A 17,118-nucleotide genomic window follows, 5' to 3' on the forward strand; every position below is an offset into this window, starting at 1 on the left:
TCTGTACCAACTGACCTTGCCTGTTCTTTTGAACCATCTATTAACTAAAATGTATTTTATTTCTTTCAGTAGTTGATTCACCTTTTCTCATAAAAGACTGACATTTCAGCCTGTGACTCAAGATTTTCTTTGCTGTCATGAAGCCCCTTGAATCAAGTGTTATATAGCTTTCACCTATATTCTGTGTTCCAATATCACACCATAAGGTCCCTGTTTTAAAGGTTTATAGGATTCTGTAGCCATTTTTCATGTCAAAATGATGGTAATTAACCTATCCTTGAGTATAATGCTGCTTGGAAGGCAGGTGTGCTAACGTCTGGTCACTGTTAGGCACCTTTCCCACTGTCTCTGGTAAAAATGGTATCTTATGACATAGGAGTCTTCAGTTATTTCAAGGCATGGAATAATGGTCTCTTACAAGACTTGATTGAGCTTTTCATTCATTTTTTTATTCACCATTTTTATCCATTGAGGTGATAATCCCTTCTTTATTTTTCCTGCCACCCAAAATGTAATGCCTCTTAAGTGTAAGAAACTGTAAAGCTACTCAACTTGAATCCAGGATGGCCTGCGTTCTGTGCATGTCTCAAACTCTATTTTTTTTGAATTCTTTGAAATTTTCAGAAATTTATTTTATTGTTGCATTTGAAAAATATACATTTTTCATGAAAACATTTTACATTAGAATATTTAATTTTGTCTGCAGTGTTAACAGTGCAGACCTGTCCAATTCTGTAATCTTTTAATGGATTATGAGATTGATAGGTGGATGGATATTGAAGAATAAATGCTCAACAGTTAAGATCCCAAAAGGTGGCTTGTATTGGATGCATTGGAGGTAATATTTTAAATGAGAATAAAACATATCTTTTTGGATGGGTGGCCGCTTAAGTTTATTTTAGGCTTTCTAATTGTCTTCAAGGCCATGAACTAATTGGAAAATGGTTCCAAACACATCGGAAGCCTTAGGTATATTGCCCAAGTTCTCTACCTTAAACCAGGCACAGCACGATCAATTATAGTGTCCCTACAACCACCCTGGATGATGCTTTAAATATTTTGTTCTACAAACTTTTCCACATTTGTACCTAAACTGGTACAGTGTGGAACTTGTGTGAGAACCAGGAGCCTTTTATTCATAGGAAGAAAAGACTTTAATCCCATTATTTGGATAAAATTTGGTTCTCGATTTTAAGAGGACACTTGCTAGCTCACAGAGCCTTCCAAGGTATAACCTCAGTCTTCCCACTATCTTCCTGCTCTGTGGCTTTTTAAAGCTTAGTTATCTTGAGATTTCTTGAAGCAAGATCATATTTGACAGCATTTTCCAAGAAATGCGCAATTGAATAGATAAAGGAAATGTGATAGACATAGTGTAAATGAACCTTCAGAAGACAGTAAGATGTATCACAGGAATCTTGTTGAAAAATATCAGATGTATGTTATAAAAGGAATATAGTCACATAGAAAGAAAGTTGGTCTCATGAGTTAGGACAACTGGGTGTTGCTTAGATTGGAGATAGATTGCATGCGGCGTACCCCAGGTGTCAGTATTTGGTATTAGCTGATTTCAACTTGGCATGGAGAGCGCAATATCAAAATTTGCTGATGGCATCAAAATGAGGGTTTGTAGCATATTCAACCATTGTACTACCAAATATTTTAATTGCTGATAGAGGGAATATTTAAAGGTTTGATTAAATAGTCAAAAAATGATTTGCAGCTGCACTGAGACCCCAGTTGATCTTGAATGAAATGTACTTTTATGACTCTAACACATATGTACTGACTGACACCAAATTACCTGGGCTCTATATACATGGATAAATTGATATTGTAATCCATTTTGTACATTATAGCACATGCCATAAAAATGAAAAAAATTGTAATTGAATAACAGAGAAGAATATCCTCTTAATAGCTGCAATAAACTCAGCGTAAGAGATTGGGAAGGGTTGGGTTATATCACAATGTCACACTTTATTTTTCATTGTTATATACTGCAATACCAAGCATCTTGAATCCCACTAAAGGGACTTAATTTTTATAACTCAAAATGGTTTCCAGCATTTTTTTTAAATCCTCAAAGATATGCAGTCTTTGCATAGGCTACAACAGAAGACATACTGCATTAATTTTGATTCCATTTTTGCTATTTGGATAATTTCTTTATTGTGTTTACAGATGGAGCAGTCCTTATCTGATGGAAAGCATAGCAGACCACCAATCAAAGATTCTACCAGGGATAATGCAATGTCATTCCACAGCCATCAACATCAGATTGAGGTTAGAATTAATTTTTTTTAAATTTCCTTTACGTGCAGGTTTACAGACATGCTTTCTGTTGATGAGCTTCAATTGTTTGCTCCCTGAGGCCTGACAAGTTTTAATTGAACCATGTTCTTTCCAGCTTTCTCACATACAGCACCAGAACAATTAATTTTGCTACACGGTGAAATACCATATCCTTAAAAAAAAGTTTAATATCCTCCAACTTACTGTGAATGATTCCATAGTAGATCTATTAGTCCTTTAGTCCTTTAAAAAAAACAAGAGAAGAAAAACACACTATTTACCTGGAACCTGAAGTTCATAACTAATTTTTCCACCTGCATCCCTTACTCATGGTAATTAAATTGTGGGTTGAGGCTTTGTTTACTTGGGAATTTGACCTGTGGCCTCAACATCTCATTGTTCCTCCTTGGAGCAAAATAATAGCCATTGACTGATAAAACATTGCAACCCTGATAAAACATTGTGTCATTTGAGTCATAGAATTACACAGCACAGAAATAGGCCCTTCAGCCCATCATGTTCATGTTGGCCATCAAGCACCTATCTATTCTAATCCCCTTTTCCAGCACTTGGCCCGTAGCCCCTGTATGCTATGGCGTTTCAAGTGCTCATCTAAATACTACTAAAATGTTGTGAGGGTTCCTGCCTCTACCACCCACTCAGGCTTGTGAGTAGTACCACAAGAGATTAACTACAAGCACATATATAATGCTTGAATGGCAATCTGCTGTGCATGGCGGGCTTTCATGCAGTTAGCTTCATAACATTATTTTATCTGTCCAGCTTCTATGTCCAAATTCTCAGTTACAGATGAAGACTGGATGGCTGCTGCTTTGCAGCGATTTTTTAAATGTATTTTGGGATGTGTATGCCGCTGGCAAGCCCATCCCTAATTGCCCTTGCTGATGGTGAGCTTGCTTCTTGAACAACTGCACTCCATGTGGCATAGGTATACCAGCAGAGATGCTAGGAGGGGAGTTCCAGGTTTTTTACCCAGCACCAGTGAAAGAGCAGTGATGTGATCCCAAGTCAGGTGGCTTGGAGGGAAACTTGCAAGTGGTGTTGTTCACATGCATCAGCTGCCCTTGTCCTTCTAGGTGTTAGAGGTAGTGGGTTTGGAATGTACTGTTCAAGAAGGCTTGGTGAGTTCCTGCAATGCATTGTTGGTTTAAGAGTTGCAAACTGTCTGAGATGTTAGGGAAGAAACTGTTGTTTCTCCATATTTCTTTGAAGCATTTCATGCAATGCAGTATTAATAGTTACCCCATAAAAGCACTAATTCTAGTATACAGACGGAGGTGACATAGTTATAGATAACAAGGTAATGACAGATTTATTGACACTTTATATCTGTTTCCACAATAGAGGAAGAGGATAAAATACCAGTGTTAGAAGGGAAGCTAAAAATCAAGGCAAGGAACCTAGTGTGTTCCATGTTAGCTTGAAGAAGGTAATGAGGAAAATAATGGGACTTTGTACAGATAAATCTTAAGGCATACTTGTTTCCAATCCATGGTATTTTTAAAAAAATGTAAGTGAGGAAATTGCAGAAAAGCTGATTATAACTTTTCAAAGGTGTCATGATTTGGGAATTCAATCAGAACACTGCTAATTTCACTCCATAACTTAAGACAGATGGAGGACAGAAGCCTGGAAGGTACAGGCCTGTCTCATTGGGGGGGAAAACAACTAGAATCTGTCTTTGAGGATAGATTGACTGACCATGTGCACTTCTGGCTGACCTCCCTTGTTCTACCCTCAATAAACTTGAGGTCATCCAAAATCTTCTACCCATGTCCTAACCCTCAGTATGTTCTGTTCACCCACCACCCCTGTGCTCGTTGACCTACATTGGCTCCTGGTTAAGCATTTAATTTTGAAATTGATTTTGTCAGCACCTGATTTTGAAATTCTCATCTTTGTTTTCAATCCCCTCCATGGCTTCACACTTCCTAAGTCTGTAGTTTCCTCCAGCCTACCGAGGTGTCTGCATTCCTCCAATTCTGGTCCCTTGAGCATCCCCTATTTTAGTCACTCACTGTTGCTAGCCATGTCTTCAGCTACCATAGCCCGAAGCTCTGGAATTTCAACTTTTTTCATTTTCTCCTTTAAGATGCTTCGCAAACTCTCTCTTTTTGACCAAGCTTTTGGTATATGGCCCAGTATGTCCTAATGTGGCTTGGTGTCAAATTTTGTTTGACCACCCTTCTTTGAAACACTAGGGTATTTGTTCACACGAAGGGTAGTAGAAAGTAGTAATCTGAATTTCTCAGTCACAACTGGCTTTGGATTCTTTCAAGATCATGATCAATAGAATTTTGCTAGCCAAGGGTATCGAGGATATGGAACTAAGATGGGTAAATTAACTTGAGGTATAGATCTCAGACACAATCTAATCGAATGGTGGAGCAAGTTCAAGAGGCTTAATGGCGTTCAGCTGATTTATGTTCTTTTCTCATCCAACTTCCATCAGCAAGAGAACTGGAAATTTGCTGTTTTTTAGTATTTTATTTACATTTTGGACTGAGATGAGGAGAAACTTCTTCACTCAGAGGGTGGTGACCCTTTAGAATTCTCTACTACAGAAGGCTGTGGAGGTCAAGTCACTGAATATATTTAAGAAGGAAATTGATAGATTTCTAGACTCTAAAGGCGTCAAGGGGTATGGGAAGAGAGCGGGAGTATGGTGTTCAGATAGAGGATCAGCCATGATCATATTGAATGGTGGAGCAGGCTCAAAGGGCTGAATGACCTACTCCTGCTCCTATCTTCTGTGTTTCAATTATCTCTACCGCTAGGATTATGGTGTTTAACAGCAATTTATCATGAATACCATTGATTCATGATTATCAGTTAATTTTTTTTAATAAAAATTGGGTTCTGGGAATTTTACTGGTGTTTGGGAATCAAATGCTGCAATTTTGTTTTGTCTCGACTGCGCATCATTTGCCTTGATAAGTTCCTTCATGTATATGCGTAACATTTTCGTGTCTACCATATTTTCAGTCCAGTATGTGTAGCAAAGATGGTAAGCAATTATGGGGTGACTACTGCCGTACTCAACAGTTCTGCCAGAACCTAGAATTTCCCCACAAAGCTATCAAAGGCCCACAACTGTTTGGTAGCACTGGCAGTGATTTGGGGGTAAAGAGCTATTGCAGAGTTGAAAACTAGGGTTTGATAGCACTAGTTGGAATGTTAGGTTTGGCCTTTCGGTTTATTCCTAATTTTGGTATTAGTGGAGGGTGGGGTGGGGTCAGATTCAAAGGGCTGACAAAAGTAGAGTTTCTGGCTTTGTGGAAGATGTCCAACAGACTGGTAACAGTGGGTGTTAATGGATTCTAGAGCACTGATGTGTGCTGGGATATGGTAGGACACTATTTTCTGGGAGCATGGGAGTGACAGGGCTTGAAGCACTAAGTATGTGTCAGAACTGTGAGGAAGATCCATTTCCGACCGGTTCCTGGCCCTTATAGTAGCATGTACAATGTCTTTAAGTTTGCGGTACTTTGATCACAATTGATACTCACATCCTCAAAGAAAATGCAGCTTTATAGCTGGAAATATTTCTGCTGACTCACATCTTAGAGAAAGAACTTTTGGTAGATTACAAAATAATTAAGTGCCATGCAAAGGGGCTTTTTAGAGAAACTTTTTTTTGAAGACCACATCACATTGTTTGCTGGTGAAGAAAACATGGTCCCTATAGATAGATCTTGACTTAATGTTGTATGTATAACAATATTGCCAGTGCTGTTGAGTATACTGACTAGTTCTGATGCTTCATTGTTGAATTCATAAACAAACATGGAAGCAGTTTTAGCCTATTCAAGTTTGCTGTTCTGAGTGATATTTCTGCATTAAAATTGATGGGGGATTTGGTATGAATGTTATGTAAATTCCGTTTTTCATTATTTCTGTAAGGTAGGGTATTTAATTTTTTGTATTCTTTCATGGAATGTGGGCATCACTGGCAAGGCCAGCATTTGTTGCCCGTCCCTAATTTCCCTTGAGCTGAAAAGCTTGCTCGGCCATTTCAGAGGGCAGTTAAGAGTCAACCACATTGCTGTGGGTCTGAAGCCACATGTAGGGTGGCAGATTTCCTTCCCTAAAGGATATTAGTGAACCAGATGGGTTTTTACAATAACTTATGATAGTTGTCATAGTCACTGAGACTAGCTTTATATTCCAGATGTATTAATTTAATTTAAATTCCACCAGCCGTGATTTGAACCCATGTACCCAGAGCATTAACCTGGGCCTTTGGATAACTAGTCCAGTGACATTACCACTACGCCACCAATCCACACACCACACGCCCCCCCCCCCCAGCCCACCAAGGGATACCTGGCCATATTAACCAGACTATACAGTCTAAGTGAATAATTCCTGAAGTCTGGTATGACCCTTGAATAAGAACCAGTGTTTAAAAATCTTGATTTGTAATATTAAAAGTTACTTTACATATAATTGTTTCCTTATTCTTATATTTTCAAAAGAGATTGCTCTGTGCTGCTTGAAATTCTACTGGGAATTGCAAACAGATTCTGATCTAACACATTATTTATCAAACAGGGTATACAAAAAGTAACATTATTCTAATATGTTTACATTTTAGCCTGGAGGATATCATGACATACACTTAGAAGATGGCATATCCACAAAAGAAAATAAATATGTATTTTCTGATACAGTGCCCAGGGATAGACGAGTACGAAGCTATTATGAAGGTAAGTGGAAGCTCGTTGGTTAGTGGACATTGAGTGGGTGAAAGGTGGTGGTAAAATATTTAATAATGTTATTGTTTGTACAGACTATTCGTCATTGGAGGGAACATTCAATGAGAGAGGCCCAATTAATGTATCAATGACTAGTAATACTAAGTCAAAACATTCCAAAAGGCATACTGCTTTTGATCTTTGGTAAGTAAGCAGTTATCTTTCACTTTGTCTCTGTGTTCGCTAAAATAATAAATTTGAAACAAACTTGCACACTTATAAAATGAACAACTATAATCTTCTCAAAATTAAGTTTGTTTTTAATTTTAAAAAACTTGTCAGCTTGTATTCTGAATTCACTGAAGTCCATCAATACTGTATTTAGTGATGGCAATTTGTAACATTATTCTAATAAATTGTAGTTGCAACTTTTGACATGCATTCAGTGATGCACCAATGTGGTGGTCCAGTCCTCATTTTGATTGACGTGTGAAGATGTCAACTGTCTGGTGAAAATTTGATTTTATATATTTTCATTTCACTGAAAAGCATAGAAACATATTTGTGAATTACTCAGTGCTGGTTTTAAAATGAAAACAATTTAGCACATGCTGCAGAATTTTCCCGTCGGTGATTTGGGGGTGGGGCCCGCTCGCCGACAGGAAAATGATGCGGGATGACGTCTGGAGGAACCCCCAACGTCATCCCAGTCCATTTAAATCTTTAGGAAGGCGGGCGGACAGACAGCGAAATCAGCTGTCCGCCCGCCGACCTGTCAATGGCCAATTGAGGCCATTGACAGGGTAATTAAGATAATTAAAGACCTGCCCGTCCAACCTTAAGGCTGGCGGGCAGGCCAGGAAACCCAGCGGGCTTCTGATAATACATGAAACCTCATCCACCGGCGGGATGAGGTTTCATGTCTGTTTTTAAAAACTTTAATAAATTTTATATGACATTTATTAATATGTCCCATCTTGTGTGACATTGGCACATGAGGGGGACATGTTAATAATTTTTTTATTTTTCTATTTTTTAACTTTGTAACACTTTTACTGATCTCCCTGAGACAGCATGCGCGAAAGAGCGCACTTTGACAGATGGGGAATCCCTCTCTCCCCCCCCCACTACCCTGCACAGGAAGCGCATAGCGCTTCCCGTCGGGCAGGCTGCTGGGCGGACCTTAATTGGCAGCGGGGCCCACTTCGGCAGCGGAGTTCGGCTGCCCGCCTGCCAACCGACGGCAAAATTCTGCCCATGGTCTTTTTTGTGCTCTTTATACAAATGTTCCCATTCTATTGAGTAAAGTTCAATAAAAATATTAAATTTTTTTGATCTAATATAGAATTCTTATTTTTGTATTTTTCAACGTTTGGGTTATGATGTCGTACCTGTAGAAAAGCTAAATAGCACAATATAGTGAAGCGTACTTTAGGTTTGAAAACGTTAAGTTAAATTACATAAAATACATTTTATTAAGAAATTACTGTTAATTTCTCTATACAAAATGCCATTTTAATGGAATACAATTGTAAAATGTTAGCAATCAGAATGTTTGTCATGTTATTCTCATTGGAATTTCCATTTATTTAAATGGTAGAAGTAAGGGAAAGGAGGTGGGGTAGTTCTATTAATGAAGAATGAGATCAGTACAGTAGTGAGAAATGATCTTGGAAGATCAGGATGTAGAATCATTTTGGGTGGACCTAAGAAATAGTTAGGGAAAGAAGGCACTGATGGGAATAGTTTATAGGCCCCCTATCAGTAGGTATACTGTAGAGCAGATTATGCTTCAGGAAATAATGGGAGCTTCTGAGAAAAGAACGGCAATACTCGTGGGCAATTTTACTCTTCTTATACATTGGACAAATCACATTGACAAAGGTAACCTTGAAGATAAATTCATAGACTATATTCTGGACAGTTGCTTAGGAGAATACGTTTTGGAACTAAGCGGGAACAGGCTATTTTAGACCTTGTAATTTGTAATGAGACAGGATTAATGATCTCATAGTAAAGGATCCTCTAGGCAAAAGTGATCATAACTTGATAGAATTTCACATTCTGTTTGAGGGTGAGAAACTTGGATCTGAAACTAAGTGTCTCAAACTTAAAGAAAGGCAATTTACAAAGGTATGAAGACATTAGACTGGGAAATCAGGTTAAAAGGTAAGAGGATAGATAAGCAGTGGCACGCATTTAAAGAGATATTTGATAATTCTCAACAAAGTATGTTCCATTGAGAAAGAAAGACTTTACGAAAAGGATGCACCACCTGTGACTAACTAAAAAAAGTTAAGGATGGTTTCAAATTGTAAGAAAATGCGTACAATACTGTGAAGATTAGCGGTAGCCCAGAAGATTGGGAAAATTTTAGAAATCAGCAAAGGATGAATGAGAAAAAAGGGACTAGCAAGAAATATAAACAGGCAGTAAGAGCTTCTACTTGTACATAAAAAGGAAGAGTAGCTAAAATAAAGTAGCTAAAGTTGGTTAGAGGACGAGACTAGGGAATTAATAATGGGAAACATGGGAATGGCAGGGACTTTGAACAAGGATTTTGTATCTGTCTTCACAGCAGAAGACACAAAAAGCATCCCAAGAATAGTTGTAAATCAACGGAAAAAAAGGTAGGGACTTAAAACAGTCATGATTGGTAGAGAAAAAATAGTTGGAAAACTAATGGGGCTAAGGGCTGACAAGTTCCCTGGACCTGGTGGCCTGCATCCTAGGGTCTGAAAAGAAGTGACTGCAAAGACAGTGGATGCATTGATTGTAATCTTCCAAAATTTCTAGACCCTTGAAAGGTTCTAGCGGATTGGAAAACCGCAAATAGAATACCTCTATTCAAGAAAGGAAGGAGACAGAAATCAGGAAACTATAGGCCAGTTAGCTGAACATCTGTCATTGGGAAAATGCTGGAATCATGTAGTAGCAGTATAGTTAGAAAATCATAATACATTCAAGCAGATTTAGGGGAGGCGGCAGCAGAATGGCAGTGTTACTGGCCTAGTAATCTAGAGGCCCAGGCTAATGCACTGGTTCAAATCCCAACACGGCAGCTGGTGGAATTTAAATTCAATTAATTAATTAACCTGGAATGAAAAGCTAGACCCAGTAATGGTGACCGTGAAACTGCCATCGATTGTCATAAAGACCCTTTTGGTTCACTAATGTTCTTTAAGGAAGGCCATTCTTATCTGGTCTGGCCAAGATGTGACTTTAGACCCACAGCAACATGGTTGACTTTAAATGCCTTCTGAAATGGTATAGCAAGCCACTCAGTTGTACCAAACCACTACCGAAAAGTCAGAAAGGAATGAAACCGGACAGACCACCTGAAATTGACAATGGCACACCCTGCCCTGTTGACCCTACAAAGACTTCCTTGCTAACTTCTGGGTCTTGTGCCAAAATTGGGAGAGCTGTCCCACAGACTAGTCAAGCAACAGCCTGACATAGCCATACCCACGGAATCATACCATACAGACAATGTTCCAGACGCCATCATCACCATCCCTGGCACAGCATGCAGATGAGAGGGGGTTGCCCTGGGAGTCCTCAACATTGACCCTGGACCTTGTGAAGTCTCATGGCATCAGGTCAAACATGAGAAAGGAAAGCTTCTGTCGATTACCACCTACTGCTCTTCCTCAGCTGACGAAACAGTACTCCTCCATGTTGAACACCAATTGGAAGAAGCATTGAGGGTGGCAAGGGCATAGATTGTACTCTGGGCGGGGGACTTCAAAGTCCATCGCCAAGAGTGGCACTTAGTACCCGTACTGGTCAAGCTGGCCGAGCCCTGAAGTCTAGTCCTGAAGATGGCTGCTAGACTAGGCCTGCGGCAGCTGGTGAGGGAACCAACAAGAGGAAAAATCTAGTTGACCTTATCCTCACCAATCTGTCTGTCACAGCTGCGTCTGTTCATGACAGTATAGGTAGGAATGACCACTGCAAAGTCCTTATGGAGATGAAGTCCCGTCTTCACACTGAGGATACCCTCCATAGTGTTGTGTGGAACTACCACCGTGCTAAATGGGATAAATTTAGAATAGACATCGCAACTCTAATCTGGGCATCCAAGACGTGCTGTGGGCCATATAGGATCTAATGCTGCAGGAAAGGGGAGTCGCCATGGCAAAGAAGCTGGGACATGGAGTTCACCTGCAGTAACAGGTGGCTGGACCAACTCAAGACAAGGCACGACATCATCTTTCGCTCAACAAGTGATGAGGTATTGCAATTACAACAGCAATCAAAGATGATTGGCTCCAAAATGGTCTCATCCACATCTTGAACACATATGCAGAGACATTTTAATGTTGATGAAACCAGACTGTTTTACCAACTTTTGCCAGACCACTCTTTGATGTTTAAGGGGGATCGGTGTAATAGTGGAAAGCATAGTAAGGAACGTGTCACTGCTGTGGTCTGGATAGCACTGAAAAGGTGCTGCCACTTGTGATGGGGAACTTCAAGAAGCCATGGTCTTCACGAAAGTCAAGACACTACATAGTACGAGGCATGTAAAACCGCCTGGATGACCTCCTACATTTTTGAGGCATGAGTCAAGAAAGTGGATAAATGTACCAATGAAAGAAAGTGAAGATTGCCATCATTGTAGGCAACTGCCCCGCACAACTTGACATCGCTAGCCTGAAGAGTGTCTAACTGATGTTCTTGCCTCCCAACACCATGGCCAAGCTCCAGCCAATGGATCAAGGGGTGATTAGGAACTTGAAAACCCACTACCGACAGCATCTGATCTTGCAGCTTATTGAGACCATCAATAAGAAGCCGGAGTACAATCCCACTGTACTAGAGGCCATGTTGATGCTGAAAATGGCGTGGATGATGGTGAAAGAAGCCGCAATCGCAAACTGCTTCCACCATGCTGGGTTCAAACAAGTTATGGCTGTACAGGATGATGAGAATGAGGAGGAGCAGGGTGATGCGAGCCAACTAGATGATGAGGCAATTTTTGCTTGCCTGCTGGAGGACGGTATTGAGATTCACCACGATGCCATACAATGCATGACAGAACTGACAGATGGTGCCATTGTAGATGCAGTACGTTCTTCAGCCAAGGAGGCCAATGACCCTGAGGATTCCCATGAATGCCTGCCCGCTTGCCCACCTGTTTCTCTGGTGATGCCACAAAGTATATCGAGACTCGCCAGGATTTCACTTTACGGAACGAAAACACCAAAAACATGTTTGACTGCATTGACGACATGGACTGTATCGTGCACATCTGATCACAGCACGCTAAGCAGAAAAAGATTAGAGTGTTTCGCCGGTGCTAAACCCCTGCCTTTTTCAAGGCCTATCTATGGTAAACGTTGATCAGATAGAATAAAGACTTTTCACTCTCTTTTACTGTTTTTCACTTTTTTATTCGGCATTTGAATCTGTGAAACAGAAAGTAATGAGCGTTAGTATTACTCTGTATGTAGCATTTCAAACACAGTACAGTGTTGCACAGGTTTGTAGGCATATCAGATCACATAAAGACACATTCTTGTGGCGAATAGGGCCTCCTCAGCTATCACAAAGTTCTTTTAACCTGAATTTGAATGCGGTTCTCCTGGGATTTGACTCATCGAGAGTTTACTGTAACTTGCTTACTGATGCTCAGTTTGGGTTATGCCAGGGCAACTTGGCTCCTGACCTCATTACAGCCTTGGTCCAAACATGGACATAAGAGCTGAACTCCAGAGTTGAGAGTGATTGCTCTTAACATCGATGCAGCATTTGACTGAGTGTAGCATCAAAGAGCCTAGCACAACTGAAGTCAGTGGGAATTGGGGAAAACTTTTATTGTTTGGAGCCATACCTAGCACAAAGAAAGATGGTTGTTGGAGGTCAATTGTTTCAATTCTAGAACATCGCTGCAGGAGTTCCTCAGAGTAGTAGACCTTCAGCTGCTTCATCAATGACCTTCCCTCCATCATTAGGTCAGAAGTGGGAATGTTTGCTGATAATTGCACCATATTCAGCACCACTTACGACTCACCAGGTACTGAAGCAGTCCATGTCCATAGGCATCAAGACCCTGGACAACTTTCAGGTTAGGGCTGATAGGTGACAAAGAACACTCATGTCACACAAGTGCCAGGCAATAACCATCTTGAAAAAGAGAGAACCTCAACATCTCCACTAGACATTCAATGGCATTACCATCGCTGAATTTCCTACTGTCAACATCCTGAGGGTTACTATTGACCAGAATCTGAACTGGACCAGCCATATAAATTCTGTGGCTATAACAGCAGGTCAGAGACTGGGAATTTGAGGCAAGTAAATCACCTATCTCCCCAAAGCCTGACCATCATCTAAAAGCACAAGTCAGGTGTGTGATGGAATACTCTCCACTTGCCTGGATGAGCGCAGCTTCAAAAAGAATCTTGATACCAATCAGGACGAAGCAGCCCACTTGATCAGCACCTCATCCACCAACTTAAACATTCACTCCCTCCACCACTGACGCACAGTGGCAGCAGTGTGTTCCATATACAAGATGCACTGCAGCAACTAACCAAGGCTCCTTCGACAGCACCTTCCAAACCCACAGTCTCTACCACATAGAAGAACAAGTGCAGCAGATGCATGGAACATCACCACCTGCAAGTTCTTCTCCAAGCCACACACTATGCTGACTTAGAAGTATATTGCTGTTCCTTCACTGTCGATGAATCAAAATCCTGAACCCCCTCCCTAACAGCACTGTAGACGTACCTACACCACATGGACTGTGGCGGTTCAAGAAGGTGGCTCATGACCACCTTCTCGAGGACAATTAAGGGTGGGCAACTTGCCAGCAATGTCCAAATCCCATGAAAGAATAAACTTAAAAAGAGTCAACATGATTTCATTAAAGGGAAATCACATATGAAAAATTTATTTGAGTTCTTTGAGGAAGTAACAAGCAGGGTGGATAAAGGGGTATCAGTAGATGTGTTTTTGGATTTCCAAAAGGCATTTGATAAGGTACCGCATAAGTTATTACATAAGATAAGAGCTCATTGAGTTGGGTTTAATATATTAGCATGGATAGAGGATTGGCTGCCAGGAAACAGAGTTGGGATAAATGGGTCATTTTCAAGTTTGCAAACTGTAACTACTGAAGTGTCACAGAGATGAGTGTTGGGGCCTCAACTATTTACACTCTATATTGATGACTTGGATGAAGCGACAGAGTTTATTGTAACAAAAGTTACTGACTATACAAAGCTAGGTATGAAAGCAAGCTGTGAGGAGGACACAATGAGGCTGCAAAGGGATATAGATAGGTTAAATGAGTGGCTTAACAGGATAGATGTTGAGAGGATGTTTCCCCTGTTGTGGAAGCCTAAAACTAGAAGGTATTTGGTGATGGATATTGAAGTCCCATCCAGAATACATTCTGTGCTCTTGCCACCCTCAGTGCTTCTTCCAATTGGAGTTCAACATGGAGGCGTATTGATTCATCAGCTGAGTGGGATGGTAGGTGGAAATCACCAGGAGCTTTCCTTCCTCATGTTTGACTTGGCGCCATGAAACTTCATGGAGTCCAGTGTCAATGTTGAGGACTCCCAAAGCAACTATCTCTCGACTGTATGCCACAGTACCATCACCTCTGCTGGTGGGATAGGACATACCCAGCGATGTGATGGTGGTGTCTGGGACATTGTCTACAAGGTATGATTCTGTGAGTATGACTATGTCAGGCATATGCTTGACTAGACTGTGGGACAGCGCTTCCAAATTTGTCACAAGCCCCTAGATGTTAGGAGGACTTTGCATGGCCGAGAGTGCTGCATTTCCCATCGTCATTTCATTCCCTGGGTCGATGCTGGTTGGTCCGTCCGCTTTTATTTAAGACTGAGATGAGAAGGAATTTCTTCTCTCAGTGGATTGTTAATCTTTGGAATTCACTACCCCAGAGAGCAATGGAGGCTCGTTAATTGAATATATTCAAGGCTGTAGTAGACAGATTTTTGAACTACAATGAAGCCAAAGGTTATGGGGGTAGGTAGGAAAGTGAGGTTAAGACCACAGTTAGATCAGCCATGATCTTATTGAATGGTGGAGCAGGCTCAAGGAGCTGAATGGCCTACTCCTCCTATTTCTTATGTTCTTTTGCCAGTATGATAGTACAGTCAGATATTGAGCAAGTGAGCTATGAAAACAGTTGATTCCAAATAATAAATTATCTTTTTGAGGTTAGTCAGTTTTTATTTTAATTTTAGAGAGGCAGCAATTTAGAAATTGACAGTATTGGTGTAAGCATCTTGAGCAGATGCCTCTCCAACTTCCGTCATTCTGCTCATTTCCCAGTATTAGCAACAGTTAGTAAATTTCACAGCATGTCCCTGAAACAGGGGGAAAAATGTCAGACGACATATTTTTGATTGGATGATATCTGGCCATCCAAGGATGTATTGTTGGAGGTTTGTTAACAGGTTGTCTATTTACTTTTGGAATATAGGTAACAGTTCAGGCAGACTGCAAAATATATATAGGGGATAGTTTTTGAGGAAATGAGAAGCTAGATTTTTTTAAAAACTCAGCCTCAAATTAAATGTTTAATTATGTCATACGTGCATCTCCCATGTTGACAGTGAAGCATAAAATCTATGTGTTGTACTGTGTATTTTCCTTTTGTTAAATGTTTTGTTCAAGGTAATATTTGGAGGGAATTGTCATCGCTTTTATGTCATTAATCTTAATGTCAGGAAGGATGTATGGAAAGGAGGCTCTGTGCGTAAGTGCACTAAACCAATAAGATAAGTTGCAAAATGTAATTATTTCAATTCTCGCATCTCATGGTTAATTACTGTCAAAATATAAAAATATCACAATTTGATTACTTAAAAAAAAGTTTTTAGGGGTGAAATTGGTCAATGCCAGCAGCACAAAATGTGTTCAAAGTGAATCAGCAGCCAAGTTGTTTAAATCACACCAGTTATTATTTTCCATGAACTTGGAAAATATTGCCAAGATTTTTAATTTCAAAGCAGGTAAAAGAAGCAGTGATATCAGGAAATGAGTTTCCAGAAAGTATTTGAACTATTGCTCAGTGAAAGAAGATTGCGTACAATGAAAAATAAGCTGCTGATTTGCTATGAGTCTGTTTTGCACTGTTGGCGAAGACCAATTTTACACTGGTTAACTGAAAAAACCTGTCATGTCTGTCATCTTGTAAAGTAACATTATCCAGAGATTTATCAAATTCACACGAGCATCATTAAGTTTCTTGTAACTTTGAACACGAAGATTAATATATTATTACTAATTTCAGGAAAAGCACAGAGAATCTTAACATAAATCCTCCTGAGCAAACTAAGGAAAAGGGAAAAGGTTTCTTCAGAGCAATAAAAAAGAAAAAGAAGAAATCGCAAACTGTAAGTTTTTATTGCTTTCAAAGAGTATTTATAATGGATAGTGGAGTGGGGGAAGGATCATCAATTTATCATTTAACAAATTTTTATTCATGTTTATTTTGTGTGGAATAAACTCCAGATCTAATTGCTTTCTGGCAGTTCTCCAAAAGAGGGATAGATAATACATGGTCTTCAGCTGAGGGCGCAGTTGGAATAGTCTGTTTTATAAATTTCCCTGAAGCTGTTTTAGTGTGAAAGCAGAGCATGTCAGTTTTTAAAGTATAGGCAACGTATTTTATTAATTTGAAAAAAACAAATCCAAACATATGATGAAACTTCAGAGCCAGTAGTGCTAGGTGGGGACTATTATTTTGAATTTTTTTCAGGGGTTCCTATATTTTTTGACAAGGACATGAATATTGAAAAAAAAGCTGATATGGATTTCCTGGTGTTGAAATGTCCTTAACTGAGGATTTTTCAAGTTTTACAATTAGTAAATTCATGTAGTCTTTCTCATCCAAATCGTTATATCAGCATGAAAATGCAACTTCCGACATGAACCATAACTATAGTCAGCAATGAAGAGGTGCAGTTTCTTTGCCGGACCAACCTTAACCAAAAATAGTGTAATGTTTGTAATTAGAAAGGCAGAATCCTCATTTTAAATCACTCAAACATATTGAGTATAACTATTAGATAATATTTGAAATTCAAATGTGTAAGATCCCACTACTGAG

The 17,118-nt window shown here is 39.8% G+C and overlaps 1 protein-coding gene across 5 annotated transcripts in view; it reads left to right on the forward strand.

Annotated features, from left to right (window-relative positions):
• LOC144691365 (cyclin-dependent kinase-like 5) overlaps window positions 1-17,118 on the forward strand; it is a 185,586-nt gene that overhangs the window by 152,316 nt on the left and 16,152 nt on the right. For all 5 annotated transcript variants that reach the window (XM_078559389.1, XM_078559391.1, XM_078559390.1 and 2 more), the window contains 4 exons: window positions 2,185-2,286; window positions 6,914-7,025; window positions 7,109-7,217; window positions 16,300-16,402. In XM_078559389.1, coding sequence (XP_078415515.1) covers window positions 2,185-2,286; window positions 6,914-7,025; window positions 7,109-7,217; window positions 16,300-16,402 — 426 coding nt within the window. The remainder of the gene's footprint in view (window positions 1-2,184; window positions 2,287-6,913; window positions 7,026-7,108; window positions 7,218-16,299; window positions 16,403-17,118) is intronic.

This window comes from Cetorhinus maximus, chromosome 16 (assembly GCF_964194155.1).
Source record: "Cetorhinus maximus chromosome 16, sCetMax3.hap1.1, whole genome shotgun sequence".
NCBI lineage: Eukaryota > Metazoa > Chordata > Chondrichthyes > Lamniformes > Cetorhinidae > Cetorhinus > Cetorhinus maximus.